The sequence below is a fragment of the Glycine soja genome, chromosome 4, assembly GCF_004193775.1.
Source record: "Glycine soja cultivar W05 chromosome 4, ASM419377v2, whole genome shotgun sequence".
In the NCBI taxonomy this organism is placed as follows: domain Eukaryota; kingdom Viridiplantae; phylum Streptophyta; class Magnoliopsida; order Fabales; family Fabaceae; genus Glycine; species Glycine soja.
The window spans coordinates 2,669,297-2,688,442 of record NC_041005.1 but is presented as its reverse complement, the minus strand read 5'-3'; the positions used below and the strand labels follow the sequence as shown (position 1 = coordinate 2,688,442).

Here is a 19,146-nt window from a genome sequence, read left to right as displayed (position 1 = left end):
TTCAACTTTCAAGGAGATAATTTGTAATCAGATTCTAGGGAGGTCTTGCTTGCAATCGAGCATGGGACTGTGCATGTATCATATATATATATATATAAGAATCAAACCGACACAAACTGATTTTCGGGATTAAATCCAAACAACTGACCCACTTTACCAAATTGATTGTAATCTGAACTGCTTGGTCAAAATAGTTTTGAACCGGTTATGATCCCTTTTAATATAGGGTCTAGGAATTTATGAGTTAAATTTTTTTTCCTATCAAAATACCGATTATAAATTATTATTCCATGTATAATGGTCAAACGCATCCTAATTTCTTTTATTAAACAAATGTCAAACACATATGAATAGTATTTGAACAGAAAAAAAAAATAGTATTGTAGAACAGAAAATGTAAAAAAAATATAATAGAATTTTTTTGAAAAGAAAATAAATACTTCCAACCTCACTATTATAAGTTAAGGTAGGTAAGTTCATTTAAGACAAAAAAAATCTAACAAATATTATATATATATATATATATATATATATATATATATATAAGACTTAAATTTGATATTTGTTAGTTCTCAATTCAAACAACAATAAGCATTGGTAACTTATTATGCATTTAGATTAGTTTATGTGAGAGTAAAAGTATTTTTTGAATAAAGAGACATGCAAAATCTACAAAATTTAATATCACTTTTGTCTAATTAATAGTCTATGAAACATACAATTGGTGTGTGACTCAAGAACTTTTTTTTTTTTGTTTGAAAGATACTCAGGAACCTTCTATTTTCTTAATTTCTTCTTTTTAATGTATTCTGAGTCACATGGCGAGGGGAGAAAGTTCAATAGCAATTGATTAATTAGTCAATAAACAAATAAGGAAATATTAAAATACTGATACCCGCTTATCATCACAGTGTGTGTGTATATATATAAACAAACTCGCTAATAAACCATGTAAATACGGAACTGAACATGACAGCAAGATGAAAAATAACTAAATAAATAGAAGACATTTTCAATAAAAGAATGAAACTTAAATATAATACAATAAGTAATAACACTTTCAATTAAAGCATAAAACTCTTATCACTTACTGAGACATCATTTTGAATAAATAAATGGGTAATTAAAATTAATGCAATACAAATTATTATATTATATTAAATTAAGATTTGAAGAATTCACTAGATTAAATATTAATTTTATTTGCGTTGTGTAATTGTTGTTGATCCAATTTTTTTTATATGGGATAAAAATTAAACACAAATTTTTTCATTAAATGAATTATTTTTTCTTATGTAAACAAAACAAAACATTATACCCCATATCAAGCCTAAAAGTTAAATGTGTGTTTAGATGAATCATTTTAATAAAACATGTGTTTTAAAAATATTATTTTCTGTAAAAAAAAACAGTAGTAGACAAACATGCCCTGCCCTGATTATAAATTATCCGGAGATGATGGATGCCAGAGCAGAAAATGAAATTGGGATATTAAATGAGGGAAGGTGTTGCAAAGAGACACGTAATGAGTATGATGAAGGTGACATCGGGGAACATAGGAGGAAGATGGTTGTGCAGTAGGTCTCAGAGTCAGAAAGAGTCGTTTCCAAGCAAGTAACGCCAAAAGTGGACAAAATTGCAACAACTTTCTTGTTCCCTCTGCCCCTGCCTTACCTTTTTTTACGGTAACACCCTTGCATGTTTTTCTTCTTATATATATATGTATATTCTTCCCATAAGAGATTCAAGCATATAATACTTTATTCTATTTTCATATTTTACCTTAAAATTTCATCAGTTTCTATTATAAAACGTTTATAATGTTCTTTACTATAGTAATATTTTTCAAGGACTACTTATTCTTAATGAAGGTTAATTATTCGATCATCTCTAACAGAAGAGTAGAAGTGAATCTTACACATTTTTTATAATGTATACATTACTACCGTACAAACAATTTACGAGTTTTATGAATCTTATCGACACATTAGCTAAATGGTCATACTTTTTTAACTTCTAATAAAATATTTACAATTTTTTTCGTTAATTGATTTCACTAATAACATATTTTTAACTGTTCAATTAAGAAAATATATATGTATTGATAATGTTAGTCATTTTACTTTAACATATTATATAACACGTGTTTGTACAAATTTATTTGAAGACATTATGTTTTAAATGCTTCAAAACTTATTTGAACCTCAGGCCAACAAATTATTGTATTGTCTCTTTTTTATAAATGTTTTTGTTGTTGTTAAAAACACAATATTTTCCATTTAAGAAATTATCTTGGATACTGGATAGCAGTTTGCCGTTTCACCAAAATTCTAGAAGGGATTTAGATCCTCTGCAGTTATTTTTAAAACTGCTGGTATCTTGACCCTTAAAACAATTGTGGATGGTTCAGAACATTTGGAACAATTCACAGGAAACGAACAGTAACTCTTCATAATTTTTTGTTACAGTTTGAGAATATGACACCAAAGATTTTAGTTACAAAGAGAAAGTTTGAGATGAAACTGTGTAAACTTTGAGAAAAAGCAAATATTATTATTATCTTACAATATGATTAATTTATGATATTAGTGAGAATATAATTTTATATAGGATTTAAAAAAAAAAAATTTATTGAATGCACTGATTTTGCCAACTTGTAAAACTGGAATAAAAAAATATTTCAGAAAAAATGTTAATTTATCGAGCATTAAATTACGAAGAACAATGATATTATAAACAAGACTGGTTGGACGAATTGCACAAAGCAATACCTTTTTTTTTTTAAAGAAACAGCAGACAAACAATGTGTGCATTTGACAAAATACAAGGGAGAATGAATTTTAAAAGGTAACGAATCAAGTACTCTTCATTTCAACATGACATGTTGCAAGTTCCCACTCATTTTTTTGAAGTTTTTTGAGCTTAGAATTTTTTTTTTTCTGTTTTGGATTAGGGTACTGTCACTGATCTTCCTCCTAATTTTTTTAACAAAAAACAAGCACTTTCATTCTTTTTAAGGCTTATTAGTGTGTTTCTTTTATTATTAGCATTTTGCATTTACGGAAGCTTAGCTCTACATAAAAACACCTATATATAGGTTGAAATATAGCCGTTAAGTTTATTAGAAACAGTTATAGTTCATTAATATTAACAGTAATTGATGCGAATGAACTAGTAAAAATAAACCCGGATGGGTTGTGTTTCTTTTTGGTACGTATATCTGCCCTGTCCTTGGCCAATAAATTAGGCAGTACACACCAACGCATGAATTAAGACAGGGAAACCAGCCGCTATTAATTTTTTAAAAAAAATAATGACCGAAATTATACATTATAGTAAGGAGCTTAATTTGTTTGTTTTACAGATAGATTTCAAACAACACTTACTAACTGGAAAACAAAAAATACTAACGGTTCTGTCTAAATTGACAGTACTGTTTTTAATAATTGAGGACATTACGTGAAGTGAGGTGAAGTTCTTCTTATATCCTTTTATGAGGTGATGCGATACTAAATTATAGGTTGTGTAGACATATGATCCAGAACTGGACCTATCGTCGGTGTGTGTCAGCGCCAGAAAAAAACCATTCATGCATTCAGAGATAGTGGTAGGGTCTATGATCTCTGGTTTCAGTTCAATTCGTTTCATCTCGGTGCTGGAAATTTCTCTTGTTCTGCCAAAATGTTTGGTCATGGTGGCAGATGACGCTAATGTTCAACATTTGTGATGGAGTGATTCTTACATATAAAGTTAACGTTATTCTCATGTCTTCAAGTGACACAAAATGTGGTTGTGAAGACTGAAGAGTTGGTTATTCTATACTGTCCTCGTGGCAGAACTTTGGAGGCATTATTTTTCGATGCTGAGTACGATATTAAAACCGAATCGAAAAACAGTCGAATTAAGTTGTGGACTGTAAAAATGATAAAGGCTAAAATATATATTTTATTTATGGGAGCGTTTGTTTTGTAAACTATTTATTTAATCCTGAGAATACTTTTCAGAAATATGAATTATTATTTATTTAGAGTGACAAATAAGATATTTAAGTCTTGAGTTAAATATTAATATACAATAAGTATTCAAATGTAAACTAAACCTATATAAAAACTTTTTTATGAAACAAACATTTATGAGGGTAACAAACTACGACTAGGCTTTCGTGTGCTAAGCATAACCTAATTCATAAGTACAAATTTTAGTCTAATTAATTTGTTTGTGTTACGGGCCAAATTTTAAGATTTGTCCAACTTGTTTAAAGGTCTAATCAGAGAAAAAAAAACCCTACTTACATAACTAAAGTCTCGTCCTTAAACCATCATCACTCATAACTACCACCAAAATTAAATTATCATAACACCAATATCACATTATGTCTTCTGTCACACCATGTCTTAGTACCATTACAACCACACTAAAACAATACAACATGATTCAATCACCAACAGAGTCATCAGTGAGGTCCAAACGCCATCTACTAGGACATGTTTTACAAAATCACAATGCTAAGTTGCAATGGTGGCGGCAAGAATAAATTATTTTAGAATTTTGTAGATCTGAGCTTTTTAAAATATTCAAGGTTTAAACTTGACCTAGTATCTATCATTTGCTATATATTTAGCCTTAATCTAGCCATTTTAAAACCTTAGCTTGACCTATGACTAAAAAAAGCTAAATGGACGTGGGTTTTGAGTTTCCAATTCATTTATGCGAGCTTCACAAGTTTAGAAACGAGATCCATATATGTAATGTCATTCGTGTAATTTTCATCCATTAAGAAAAAATTGTTAAAAGAATATACTAATTATTAGTATTTTTGTTTGGAATTATTTTAGTAAAAAAGTAGGGTAACAAATTATTGGAGTTAGAAAATATGATAAAGACAAAATTAAAGAAAATAAAAGACTTAAAATGATAGGCTAACTATATGACAACATTAAAAAATTTAATAAGTCGAGACATGTGCCCCACGTTACTTAAAGTAAGTCCATCTTGAATTCTTGATCGATTCCTCGTCATTTAATATTGTTTGTTACTCGAGAAACAAGTTTTGGTATCTAAGTTAGCAACTGAAGGTACATTTATCGGTTATTGATTTCATGTTAAATCAATGAGATAAGTAAAGTAGGCAAGTAGCATTGACCATTGTTGCTAAGTTATTTATTTTTCATATCCATTTAGAGTTAGAGTTTGCATAATAATAGAGATTTAGATAGATTTTATAAGATTCTAGTATTCTACCGTCCTAAATTCCAACTTTAGTAGAGTTTCTATGGTACTTCCATTAATTTGGATGATTTTAATACTATTATTTTTTAACTGATAGTAATTAAGTTATATTACTATCTTATTATTTTGATTTTTAGTAATCATTTTATTATATATTTCAAAATTTAAATATATTATTTTAAATCAACTTTCTAATATCACTAAACAAATTTCAACAAACAAACAAAACATTCTGATTAAAAATCACCATATTTTATTTGTTGATGTTTCATTTGATGAGATTAGAAAGTTGATTAAATATATATTTTAATTTAAAAATATATAATAAAATTATTGTGAAATATTAAAATAATAGTAATAATATAACTTGATTACTATTGATTCAAAAACCAACAATATCAAAATTCCCAAGGAGTTACTATAAAAAAAACTCTCAACTTTAGTATGACTATTGACTCATTGTACAAAAAATAAGTTATTTATTTTTCATTGTCATCTGACTCATCTCCTGTGTCTCAGCAGTCACCATTAATCATTTTGTCACAAACATAGTATGACTATTATAAAATACTAGTATTTCAGAATTATGGAAAATGGATAATGTAGTGACGGTTGGGTACAGTGAATTGTTCTGTTTATCTCGAATTTTTATTTCTCTTTATTATTATTATTATTATTATTAAATGAACTAAAACAATTATAATTTTAAAGAATATATTTTTTGGTTACAGGAGAGAAAAAAACAAAACAACAAACTAAAATAAGAGCTAGCCCTCAGGGAAGCTGGAGGTTCTTGAAGCACAACCAACTCCTCATCGGCCAAAACACCTATATTTGCCAAACAATCTGCTCCAAATTATAATTTTAAAGACAAAAATATGTTTAAACTACGTTTTAAATTTAATTTCAAATAATGGTAAAATTAAATTATATTTTTTTGTATATTTATATTTTTCAATAATTTCCAATCTATTTATTTTTTTCATCAATTCTTTCATCTAATCCAATGAAAATGGTTTTTTTATTTCTTTTCTAAGTTTATTTCTAATATTTCTGGACATGAAATATCAATATTATACTTTTTAATATTCAAAATAATAAATAATAAAGTAATTAAACCAAGTTACATATTTTTATAATTTGATTATTTCTGAAAAAGTTAAAATAAAAAATACGGAATGCAAAAATTCATAGTTTTGGAGGCAGAAAACTTGTTCAAACTAATTTTATATAAAAAAGAATGGTATAAAAATCAAATTTAAGAAAATTTTGTCTATTTTCTTAGATCTAATTTTTAATTTTGTCTCCAATATTAAAATATTGTTTCAATTTTTATACTCTCTGCTTTTCACATTTATTACACGTATCCCCATATGTTTTGTTTTATCTCAAAATGTTTGTCACTTCAGAAAATGAAGAAAATATTTTTCCAATGATGTCTTCATCTATTGATATTTCATCTTACTATATGATGTTTCACCCAAACTTATTTTAGCTTAAAATCCACTTTTAAAGTTAAAATTGAAAATAAGGAATATTTTTAAAATAGAAAAATGTTTAGCAGTTTAAGTTTTTTTTCTTCTTTGTCTCACATCAATTAATTTAGAACGAGAGAGAGAAAAAATTAACAGGTGCAGATTATTTTTAAAATAAATTTTTCTTTAAAACCTACTTTTCCTCCTTTTCTTTAATATAAACTAAGTTTCTTGATTTTTTAGTCTTTCTCTAAATTTGTCAAGCTCACCTTCTCCTCTTGAGAAACAGGGGAAAAAAAAAAAGATTGAGCTAAACTCGCCTTAAATTGATTCTTAACGACATGCTAATTCGTTGAATAAGTGTGTTTTTATCAGAGAGTCATTTTATGATAGTAATTCTATAATTAATATTTTTCTTAAGAAGTTAACATCACCTTATGATATTCATCTTATGAGACAGAGAGAATATTAATCCATGTTTTATTTCAGTTTTTTTTTCTTTGTCATAGTTGAATGAAAAAAATTGCGATTTGATGTCTTCACAAAACTTTAAATAATATAAAAAATTCAAATAAAATTATAGAAAATTTATTATTTATATTTTTATAATTTACGAACAATTTTTAAAAAAAGTAAAATGAAATTTATGGCAAAAAAATACAACTTGCAAAAAGAAAAGTAGGAAAAGTGAAGTATAGAATTCATGAACAGTATATGCACTGTGACTCCATGAATGGAAATAAAACTTCCCATTTAGTAGTGTTTATAGATGCAAGAAAAGAAAAATAGATGTACTGTGCGAGTCTTTCATGTTTGTTGATGCGATTTATCTTCTAGGTCTCATGAACTTATTTAATTTATTATTACTTTGGTTACTGGATTATCAGATAGCTAGCTTTGTTAAAAATGAACCCAGTTGCAATCTTAGATAATTTTGGAACAAGATTAACGACTACATTATTATCTTAAACACATAAGCATCTGATGTGATGCCTGATGCATGTGTGGCACTTCTCTACCATTTGCAGATGATATAGAAATGCATCATTGATTATTGACATTGACCTCTTCCCAATTCCCATCATTGGCTACGTGAAATTACTTGGGTTGTTGGGCTTCGTTTGACAGATTATTATTTCTCTCTCCTTGTTTATATCACTCTTGGTACGTAATTGGAAAATTGTTTAGGATCAATCAAAATTTTGAATTTTCCAAGGATAATACTGTCATTAGGGGAACTCCTGAAAAGCACTCGATAAACTCTCCAAAGGTAGAGACTAGACAATAGTCATAATATGTAAGTGATCATTTATAATTAATAATTTCATCACAAATTATACTTTAAAAAGGTCGTTGTAGTATACGGCGTTTTATTTTAGGTTTTGATGGTGAAATGTGCACTGTGCTCTGTTATTGAACATTGACACATAAGCAATGCCTAATCAAGTTCAGAGATAAAGCATGCAACAGCATATATAAAGAAGTGTTCTATCGTGATGTTCTTCTATGCTTTACTTTTATTTTATATTTGTTCACTTTTATCCTCGTATTTCTAACCCCTTTAGTGGAATTACGTACCATATATGTTAATTGTTTTGTTCTATCTGCTGATAATTAATTAATTCGGCAAAGCAGTTAACTCTGTGCAGCTAGCAACTCATCTTTACGAGGATGTCTCTGAGTTCAGATGCAGCTATGAAGCACTGAGGGACGATCTTTAGAAGTTCGTAACAAATATGACAAAAGCAAACTACATGTGGTGTTTTTTATTTCTGGAAAATACCTTATTCCCTCTTTGCCGCCTGTCTGTAGTTACTTGATTCCCATTCATTTATTACTTTTAACTACTCCTTTTCATGCTAATATACTATTATGCTTGTTTATTTTTATGAAGAAAAGAAAACTTAATTAACAGCATATTAGCAGAAATAGGGGTACTTCGAAAGAATAAATAATGTTTGAGACAACATAATTTATACACATAAAAAATGTTTTCTGCAGAGCCACTGGATGTCAAACTCCAGCCCTAACACACAATTTGGCTTCTATGCTATTGTGACTAGTTTAAGCCTTCAAGGCAACTGCTCGTGAAGTGCAAAGGATCATTAGTTCATTATACAAGAGTTAATTTATATAACTTTTTATAACTCATTCTATAATTTATTTTGTCTTTTTTCTATATTATCAATTATCTTATTTTATGTTAGCTTCTTTCTTTTTATTATATTAAAAATCATTGGAATATTTCTCTTTCCAAATATGTTTAGACTTGTACTGTAGCTGCTCATGATCGTCCATCTTAGGATTTCGTTCGTTATGATGTGGCTTTAGTTGGTTCCCACCATTATCTATGTTTGCGGGTCAGGGGGATTATAATGTCACACAATTAATATTTAAACATAATAAAATCTAAATACATACCAATTTTAAAGCGGGCAATATATTTTTAAAGCATGAGTGCACAATCAAAATTTTTGTTAGAAAATTAAAAGAATAATACATTTAATAAATTTACAATTTATTATGTGTGTTTTATATATGTATATATGTTTATTAAGTATATTTGTATAATTAACTTTTACATTAATTGCCATAATTTTTTAATTTTTTAAATGTCCTATTCATTTTTCTTATCCTGTAACTAAAATGTCTTACTTATATAATTCTCTGTTATATAAATCAAAATAACTATCTTAAATGTGTATATTTATAAGAATTAGTAGTATTATTCAATGTGAGTATTTTAAAGATTTTTATTTAATAATAATATTTTAAAAAAAATATTAATAGATAGAAATAATCTTATATTTTATAACAAATTATTTTTGATAAACTTAAAATATAACTTATATACTTAAAAAATATTTATTTATTATAAATTTTAGTTATATAAATAAATATTAATAATATCCATTGCACATTCTAAAATCTTGATTATCATATATTAATCATTTAGGTTAACACAATGATGAAAAAGTATCAACCATCTTATCGTGCCTCTCACTCTTATCTTTTTATCTATTTTATTATATTAATATAATAAACAAATTAAAAATATTTTTCATACATGTAAAATGTGTTGTTATTGTAGATGCTCATCATTCATCTTAGGACTCCGCTATGATTCTCTGTAGTTGGGTTGCCACCATTATCTATGTTTCTCCGGGATAATAGTGTCACATAAATACTATTAAAAAAAGATAAAATCTAAATACTAAATTATTAAATTGTACTTAAATATTTACGAAAAGAAACTAGATCAATTTGAAAATATAAATAAGATAACATAATACCTATACATGGATGTTATTTGTAAAAGTCTAAAAAAAATGTTTAGAAAAAAAATTCCCTCACCCCAAAATTTCATCTAATAAATTTGAACAATTAAAATCTTATAGAAACTAAATATGATAGTAAAAATCAGAGGACTAAAATACAGGAACTGAAAATATAATTAGTAAAAATAAATTATCAAAAGTGTTGTAAATTGAAACGCTTGCGTAAAAACAACATTACTTATTTAACTTTGCATATTTTATTCATAATCCAATCATTCTGTCTTTGTTTTGAGAGATGTTGCAAAATCAAGTTCACTTTTCTTAGAGCCGCAAACCACTTTCACATTAAATACAAAAGTTTATTTACAAAAACCAAAATATTAATTGGTACAAAGATGTTTTTATAAAAAAAGACATAAAAACAAGTCATTGGCTGTTTTTCGAAATTTATTTTGCCTTATATTGATACATTGCATCAAAGGCAACAATTTACATGTTACTTGTTTAAAAAATTAATAGACATATTAGATGTATAAAATTTACTTCATGGTTGAAGAAAGAAAAAGAAAAAAAAAATATCATGCGTTTAAATTTTTTACAAAAATAATTAATAAATTAATAATTAATATTTATGGAAAAAAATATTATATCAAATAATCTATATCAGAGACGAATTCATATGAAATAATAGTCTTCTAAAAGATGGATATTTTTCTACAGGTGAGATTTTTACAAAAAATATTAAAAATATTTTTCTACATGTGAGATTTATATATATATAACAAGACATGTGCAAAGTAGTTCACATAACAAATCTATAACAAGATATCCAACATACCATTAATTTATAATCTTTGGATAGAGTTGTAGTTGATACTCTCAACGCAATTATTAAATATTGATAATAAATTATGTTAAATCATAATTTTTCTTTAGATTGACTATAATTCACATGAAAATACTTTATAATTTGCATAAATAATGTTATACTAATATCTATGCAATTTTAATTAAATTAATTTACGCAATAGAAATTGTTTTGACAATATATTGTTTCAATCAACTCAATCAAAATTACCAGACATAAAAAAAATGAATAATTTTGAGGGTGTGTAATTTTTGGATTTACACCAAAACATAATGGGAATCACCAATTAATACACATATTTCACAAATAAAAACAAGGAAAACAAAAATAAAATGCAAAAGCCAAATTGCATTTAACGATACACAAGAAGGGTTTTCTTATGATAATATAATAAAATCAAAGATTATGTATCACTTGCATGTCATGTCATGGCATGGATTCATGATGTGCATAAGGAAACAAAACCAACAAGAAAACAAACACGTGAACAATAAACAAAAATGGATGACTATTATGAAGCGAGAAAAAAACTTTTTCAAGGAATCCAAACGTAAAACATGAAAGCGCATACGATGATTATTATATTGTAATCAAAAAGAAAAAAAAATTCCAAACTTACAATCATAATTATAATTGCAAAGATAAAATCCCAAAATAAAATTAGGATTCATGTAACAAAATAATACAAATATAACACAAGGCAAATAACTTTAATTCACAATAATTTAACAATAATGGTGGCTCTGATACCACTTGTTTGACATTTTAGGGATCTTAATAAAAAATCAATAATCAACTGAAACACATTAGGTTAGATTATCAAGAGGGGTTGTGAAAAATACCTGAATCTATAATAAGCAGCAGAATTGATAAGTTTGAGGAACTGTTAATTTTGTGTTCTTCCTCAACCAAATTACTATTTTTCTTTTGAGACCTTAGATTATATGATCTGATTTGGTGTATTGGGAATCATAACTTTGCTTTAGGTTTTAACCTATTAGATTTCATATTATTCTCTAATGGGTCAAATTGATTTTTGCTTATCAAGTCCATATTAATTTTTTATAATAGTCCAATAGACTTACCAAATTAGATCATTTTTATTGAACCCATAAATATAAATAATTAATATAAATGATAAATATAATAAGTAACTCACAGTAATTAATTAATTAAGAATTATAAAATTCTTAAAAGACATCTAACATTATGCATTATCCAATTTTGAGTCGTCATTTTATTTATTTGTATGATAAAAATAGACAATGTAAAGTAAAATGAATAAATTACGCAAGTAAAACAAGAAGCAAACAAACAAAAACAGGACAATGGTTTTGTGGCTTTGGGGGACAAGTATCACATCGTTATAATCATGCCTGTGCCAAACTCCTTCACGCAGAACCCGGGTCGGGTCTTCACACCATAATGGCCATGTAGCCTGAAATTAATAGAATGTGAGACCTGTTTACCATTATTTATGTGTATGTTTGTATTCATTTTGGAGCTTCCAGTGTTAAATGTTTGACCCGTTAAACAGAAACTGGAAAAAGAAAAAAGGCCCAAACAAACAAAAGGCAAAGGCAAAAAAGCGTTTTGGCATATTCCCCCATCGAATTTCGAAGCTGCATGCATCATGCCATCATCCCACTTTGCAAGACGCCTCAAATCAGTTTTTAGCCGAGCCGAGCTGAGCCGGTAAGTGGGTCCCACCCCCACTAATAATTAGGTGATCAGAAGGCAGTGCACATGTTATGCAAGGCCTCCAATCACGCCCGTTCATCCTTTAACGGTGCTGATCACGCATCACCCTCAGGAGATTGCGTGAGGGTTCGCGCACGCTATAATAACCCTCAAACTAGCTTGATCTGTTGTTAAACATAAACAGGAAGAGAAGACAAGGAGAAGAAAAAGAAAGAAGTAGAAGTAGGAGCAGCAGCACATTCCTCGTGACTCGTGAGGTTCGTTACTAGCGTGTGTGGATTTTAAATCAGGTGCGACGCGGTGTAGAGAGTGGCGGTGGTGTCGCCGTGGCGGAAGTGAGAATGACTTCGGACGGAGCAACGTCGGCGGCGACTAACCGGAGGAAGCCGTCTTGGAGGGAGAGGGAGAACAACCGGAGGAGAGAGAGAAGAAGGAGAGCCATTTCGGCGAAGATATACTCCGGTCTTAGGGCGCAAGGGAACTACAATTTGCCCAAACACTGCGACAACAACGAAGTCTTGAAGGCTCTCTGCGCTGAAGCTGGTTGGGCCGTCGAAGAAGACGGCACCACCTATCGCAAGGTACTCTTCTTCTTCCTTCGTCAATGCTCATGGAGATCTCGTTTTCCCGATTTGCATCTATTATCCACTGTTCGATTCAAATCTTGCTATAATTGCCTAATGCCTCATTAATTACTTCGTTTCTTATTTATTCGCCGTCTCGTGTCTGTGAAAGAGGGAGAAGAAGAACGTGTTGTTCTTTAGCCCAATTAGGTAACACCTGTGTGTGTTTGGATTCACACTTAAATTATTCAGGATCACGTTGATATATGAATTAACTTGATTTTAAGTTAATTTTTAGGTGTTCAGTGTTGTGTTTCACATACTGAAGAATTGATTCTGACTTCAAGCAATATTTGACAGTTGTTTTTCATTGCATAAAAAATTATATACCAAACTTTACTATTTTTAGAATAAAAAAGTCCAAACATAAAACTACATTAATCCAAAATCGATTATAACTAAAATTAATTTCATCCGTACTCAATTTTGCAAAACTTAGTGTAATTGAGCAAAATTGGCATGTCTAGACTCTAGAGTATGATATACTTTATGTATCTACTGATTTGGTTTTGTAACCAAGAAATGTGCTGATGATTTGGTTTGGGGTATGATGATTGTTTGTGGAATATATATATATATAGGGATGCAGGGCACCATATCCAGGTGATGGTGTAGGCACCTCCACCAGAAACACTCCTTTCTCATCACAAAATCCAAGTCCTCTTTCGTCGTCATTTCCGAGTCCAATTCCTTCATATCAAGTGAGCCCTTCCTCCTCCTCTTTCCCGAGCCCTTCTCGTTTGGATGCAAACAACCCTTCAAACCTGATTCCATATATTCGGCATGCGTTTCCTGCGTCTGTCCCTCCTTTAAGGATATCAAACAGCGCCCCTGTGACCCCACCCCTGTCCTCGCCAACTTCCAGAAACCCCAAACCAATTCCCACATGGGATTCCATTGCCAAAGCCTCCATGGCATCATCCTTCAACCACAGCCACCATCCTTTCTTTGCGGCTTCAGCACCGGCTAGCCCCACACACCGCCACCTTTATGCCCCACCCACTATTCCGGAGTGTGATGAGTCTGATACCTCCACTGTTGAGTCTGGTCAGTGGCTGAACTTCCAAGCATTTGCCCCTTCTGTTTCTCCTGTGCCTATCTCTCCCACCATGAATTTTATCAAACCTGTTGTGAGTCAGCAGCACAAGCACAACCTCAATCTCCCTGGTAATGGAATCCAAGAGATGAGAATTTCGGAGCCCGAATTTGCGATGCAGGTGAAGCCTTGGGTTGGGGAGAGGATTCATGAAGTGGGATTGGATGATTTGGAACTCACACTTGGAAGTGGGAAGACGCCTGCTTAGGCTTATGTCTGAGACCCCACAAAACACAATTGTTGACTCGATTTGGGATGTCGAAATTCAAGTAACTGTTATAGTAAATGGTCCAGCTCTCTTGCCGCAAGTAGCAGCTCGTATGTAACCACCTCAAACTTGTTATTGGAATCGGGAAGTATCAGATGTCATGGGCATTTTATGTTTACAGTTATGTCCAAAACCAAAACTCTTCTTTTATTCACTCTTTTTAACATATTATTTTAAAGGATTTTAAACATATAAACAAATAGAATAAGAATTGTTATTTTTTGTTTTTACTTCCTTTCATCAACTGTGTTTTTTTAGATAAATAATAACTCTGTTTTCTTCGATGTTTTTCTTCTCCCACTTTCCTTTCTATCCAAAAGCGGGGAAGAGAACCTGGTGTATATAAATGGCCAACAGAGATACAGTTACGCGTGTACCATTTCTTACTAGTTACTAGACCAATTAAATGTTCAGAAATCTATGTTTAGCAAAATAATGCAAACGGATCCTGTCTTGTTTGATGGATTGGATTCTAACATGATTTTAGTCTATCAGAAAGCCCATCTTCTAAATAAAATTTTAAATAGAACTGAGACAGGTAACCATTAACCACCTCCTGGATTTCGTACTTACTAGTATTTCGGAGATTAAAAAATTCTCAATTAAAAGTTTTTTGTGAATTTTTTTGAAAAAAAAGATATATTTTCTCAAAATAATTTATTTCCAATCATGATATCGGTCTGTGAAGTGAGTGCAGAGAAGCTAGAAAATTGCCGGAGGAAAGCCATGATGAGCAACGCAAGGACGGGGGCACCAATGCAAAAAGACCCCTTCAGGATGGTGCTTTTAACAAATAGATTATGAGCTTACGATAACAGTCTTCCAAAAATCTTGAAGAACATGATATACCGTGGGGCATAGAAGCAATGCATCATCAATTGTACAGGGTGGCAAGACTACGTTGGAAATTTATTACAGAACACCGAAACAGATTAGAACATGCAACTTATTAGCTAAGGGTATTAAAAGAAACATGCACCTTCACGTGGAAACACCAATAACAAGATGAAGCCTATCATTTTCCGGTTAGGTTAGGTGGCATACAAACAGATTAAGAAAGAATAAAATTATAGCATAACAATACAATAATAAGAAAAAGATGACAATCGACCCTGCGTCGTGGAACATCTTCAATTAAACGACCTTCGGTCATTGTTTATTGTCATCTCCGAAGTTTCATTGTTCTCCTTAACCTCAGTTTTAAATTCGTTTTTGGTTGTCACTTTGCATTTGTGGTGCTTGAAGCATGTTAATAGGTGGTCATTAACGAGGCCTGCTACTTGCATGAACGAATAAACTACTGTTGGTCCCACACATTGGAAACCTCTACGCATCATGTCCTTGCTAATCACTTCAGCTTTCGGAGTCTTCACGGGTACTTGACGTCCATATCTGAATTCATTTCTTATCGGTTTGTGGTTAACAAATCTCCAGCAGTAATTGCTGAATGAACTAAACTCCTGCTGAACCTGTAAAGGGATAAATATTTTAGGACGCAATACGAATTCTAATATATTTGGTTAAAAAGCAGCATTGATTTTGGAGTTACCTTAAGTAATTGTTTAGCATTTTCCACAATGGCACGGAGCTTTGGTTCTGATAACAATGAGTTGCCGTTTATTTTCAGTGTTAGCAATTTCTTCTCAGTAAACTGTGCAACTGATGATGGTTCAAAATTTTCAAAAAGCTTCCTGTGACAGATGCCAAATAAAAAGAGTCAGATAATACGTATTCACGTAAAGTCTCATGGTTTAAAAAATTGGTTTATTTAGAGATAGACATGCCTGAATATGTCTCTCTGGTTAAGGATTGCTGGCCAACGGTGTTCTGCCAATGCTTGTGAAAAGACTAGAAGCTCAAATAGCTTCCTATCATCATCAACTGGAACACCCCATTCTTCATCGTGGAAAGCAGTGTAAAGGGGGTCTGTAAGAATGAAATAACATTTCTTGATAAGGTAATCTTATCAGTGGGGTAGAGTAATAATATGCACACTCTAGTTAAATCTACAAGCTAAAGAAGCATCCTTTGCCAAAAATGAAGTTCCCAACCCCATATTAAGTTCCCAAAAGTAAAGTTCCCCATCCCCTACTACAACATTAGAACTTTAGAACTATCACAAATCACAAAAGTATAAAAACACTAAATCCAAAGCTTAAAGTGGACTTTTATATTAAAGAAGTAAAGAGGATAGCCCACTAGAAAGCAAAACCAAATTATATGCTGTCGGAGGTCTTTCTACGTAATTCCGTGGGCGGAATCTGACTTTGATTTTTTAGCTATTGAAGCACATGCATGGAGAGTTAGTGCAGCAAAAGAATGTGACCAATTTTCCACCGCCTTCATTAACTAGATTCATAAAGGTGTGGTAAGAGCTATAAAGCTGCAGACGACACTTTAAGAAACAACACCATAATGTAACTTAATGTCCATACTTAAACCGATAGTTGTCATAGCAGGCCTTGCTCTATTGATTATTATGGCTCAAGACATAATTTATGATGATGCTACGTGCAGACGATGAAGCACTATGATTATTATCGTTCATAATTTCAAATCTTGGCAATTAGTTTAATCCAGTTCATCACTGTCCAGGCACAGAAGAAGAAATAAAAGTTGTTTGAACTTTAAAATATTTTTTTGGCACATCGTAAATAAATGACCTATAATAACTACAAAACAAAACCCATTTTCGACCATAAATACCACGAGAAGCGAAGAAAACCGGTTTCTTCATGACTATGGCATCACTTGTCAAACATTTACAATCACAATAAATACATATAGAGATCCATTAAATATCGATAATAGATGGTAAATATTTGTTTTGTTTTAGAAATAATTGCCATATAAACTTTTGCATAAAAAATTAAGTTATTAGATAACTTTAATTTAAAAAATACAATACTTTTACTTTAAACTAAACTAAAGACAAATACAAAGTCAAAAAAGAAAAAGTAATATCTTTTTATTTTATGTAATAAATGTTTTTTTTTAATTTTAATTACTTATTAATTCTAAAGACCGATACTAACAAAAATATTTTATTTTTAAAATGACAAGTAGTAATTAAAACAATGTATCTTCTAAATTAATTATTAGAGTTAACCCTCAATTTCATCATCATTTTAGTCTTTAATAAATATCACTAAATTGATTCTTCGAAAATTCTTTTCTATTGTAATTTTAGTTATCAAAGGATTTTGGAACTAATTAAGTTCCTACAAAATTCAATCTATTACATAATAATTGACTTTGTCTCCAAAATGTTTCCAACAATTCCTTTAATCACCCCTCTAACTTTTCATAAGAAGGATATTTTAGAACATGGAAAGACAAATTTGACAATAAATTAACTACTTAAAATACTACGTTGTCGGCAAAGTTTTAGAAAACTTACATCATGGCAGATTAAATATTTCAGCAAAATCAGTGACGCAAACACTAATATATTCAACTCATTGTATTACAAAATCAAACAAAAAGAGTACGCTACTATAATTTAAAATCAGCTACGGATTGTTATTTATATATAAAAAAATTGTAGTTGGTTATAGTTAACACTTTACATACGAAAAAAAAAATGAAGGTTCTCTGAGTCTGAGGCACGCTTACCAGAATTTGGAGTGATCCATTCACATCTCTTAAGAGGCGGCAACACTGTTGCTACATCGACGGCGTCTGGCACAACCCTTACCGGCTTAAACCCGTTACGCTTCACGTTTCTCCTACTCGCCACAGTTGCGGTTGCGGGCTTCACCTTTTTGGTTGATGAATTGCTATCTGAGGAACACGTGCTGTCCAAAGACACGTTGCTTTGCACAACGGTGTTCAGAATTTGCGGGGGACGCTGTGGACTGGTCTTCACGCTGTTCTCCTTCTTCTTCTGTTTCGGCTCTTGGGAAACGGTTACTCTGTTTCCGGCAGGTTTCAAGATAGCTGGCGGTTCCGGAGCCGGTGGAAGCTTGGTGGCAAAGGGCATTGTTGGTATTTATTTGATTTGAAATTCTGAGTTTTGGAGAGATGAATAAATCCTGAAATAAGGGAAGAGAAGTTTAGTTTAGGCGAAGGGTCACACTCACTCTTGTTGGGTAACGTTGTGCGTTTGTTGTGGGAATTGGCCTTTGGCTTTGTTTGTTGTATGAATGCTTACCGTTAAGAAAAAGAATCCAAAGCCACTCTCACCAAAAGGCCACGTAATGGCGTTCGGTACTCTTTATCCAACGGTTATGTCACCACTCACCACCATTGACCTGCCCACATTTATCTAGAACTTCTCTTTGCATGGCCTGGGCTGGGCTGGCCCGCCATTTGAGGTCTAGAAGGGGTACTAGTATAATTTTACAAAGCAAAAATTACGTTTTAACCTCAAATATACTTTCAACTAAGTAAAAATGGTCATTTTGAAGTAATAATCATTTTTATTTTATTTTTGAACATGATTTTTTACTTTTTTTTTTAACTTGAAACCTGAAAGTTATCTCATTAGATTCACGTACATGAAAATTATAAAATTTCACTAATGTTCAGATATTAAAATACTATCATAACCATGATTAAAAATCATGTGAAAAAAATTAATTGTAGAATTGAATTAGTAAAAAAAAT

General features: G+C 30.6%; 2 protein-coding genes across 2 annotated transcripts; one reads left to right on the top strand and one right to left on the bottom strand.

Moving 5' to 3' along the window:
- The first annotated feature begins 12,722 nt into the window (after positions 1-12,722).
- LOC114408658 (protein BRASSINAZOLE-RESISTANT 1-like) lies at positions 12,723-14,768 on the top strand. Its single transcript, XM_028371785.1, has 2 exons — positions 12,723-13,132; positions 13,756-14,768. Exons 1-2 carry the CDS (start codon positions 12,893-12,895, stop codon positions 14,476-14,478), a joined length of 963 nt encoding a protein of 320 aa, XP_028227586.1. The 5' UTR covers positions 12,723-12,892; the 3' UTR covers positions 14,479-14,768.
- Positions 14,769-15,344: 576 nt separating this feature from the next.
- Positions 15,345-18,849, bottom strand: LOC114408657 (DNA-3-methyladenine glycosylase 1-like). The gene is made up of 4 exons (XM_028371784.1): positions 18,154-18,849; positions 16,323-16,464; positions 16,088-16,229; positions 15,345-16,007 (listed from the first exon to the last, which is right to left on the bottom strand). The coding sequence occupies exons 1-4, from the start codon at positions 18,518-18,520 to the stop codon at positions 15,669-15,671; spliced, it is 990 nt and encodes a 329-aa protein (XP_028227585.1). The 5' UTR covers positions 18,521-18,849; the 3' UTR covers positions 15,345-15,668.
- Positions 18,850-19,146: the final 297 nt, after the last annotated feature.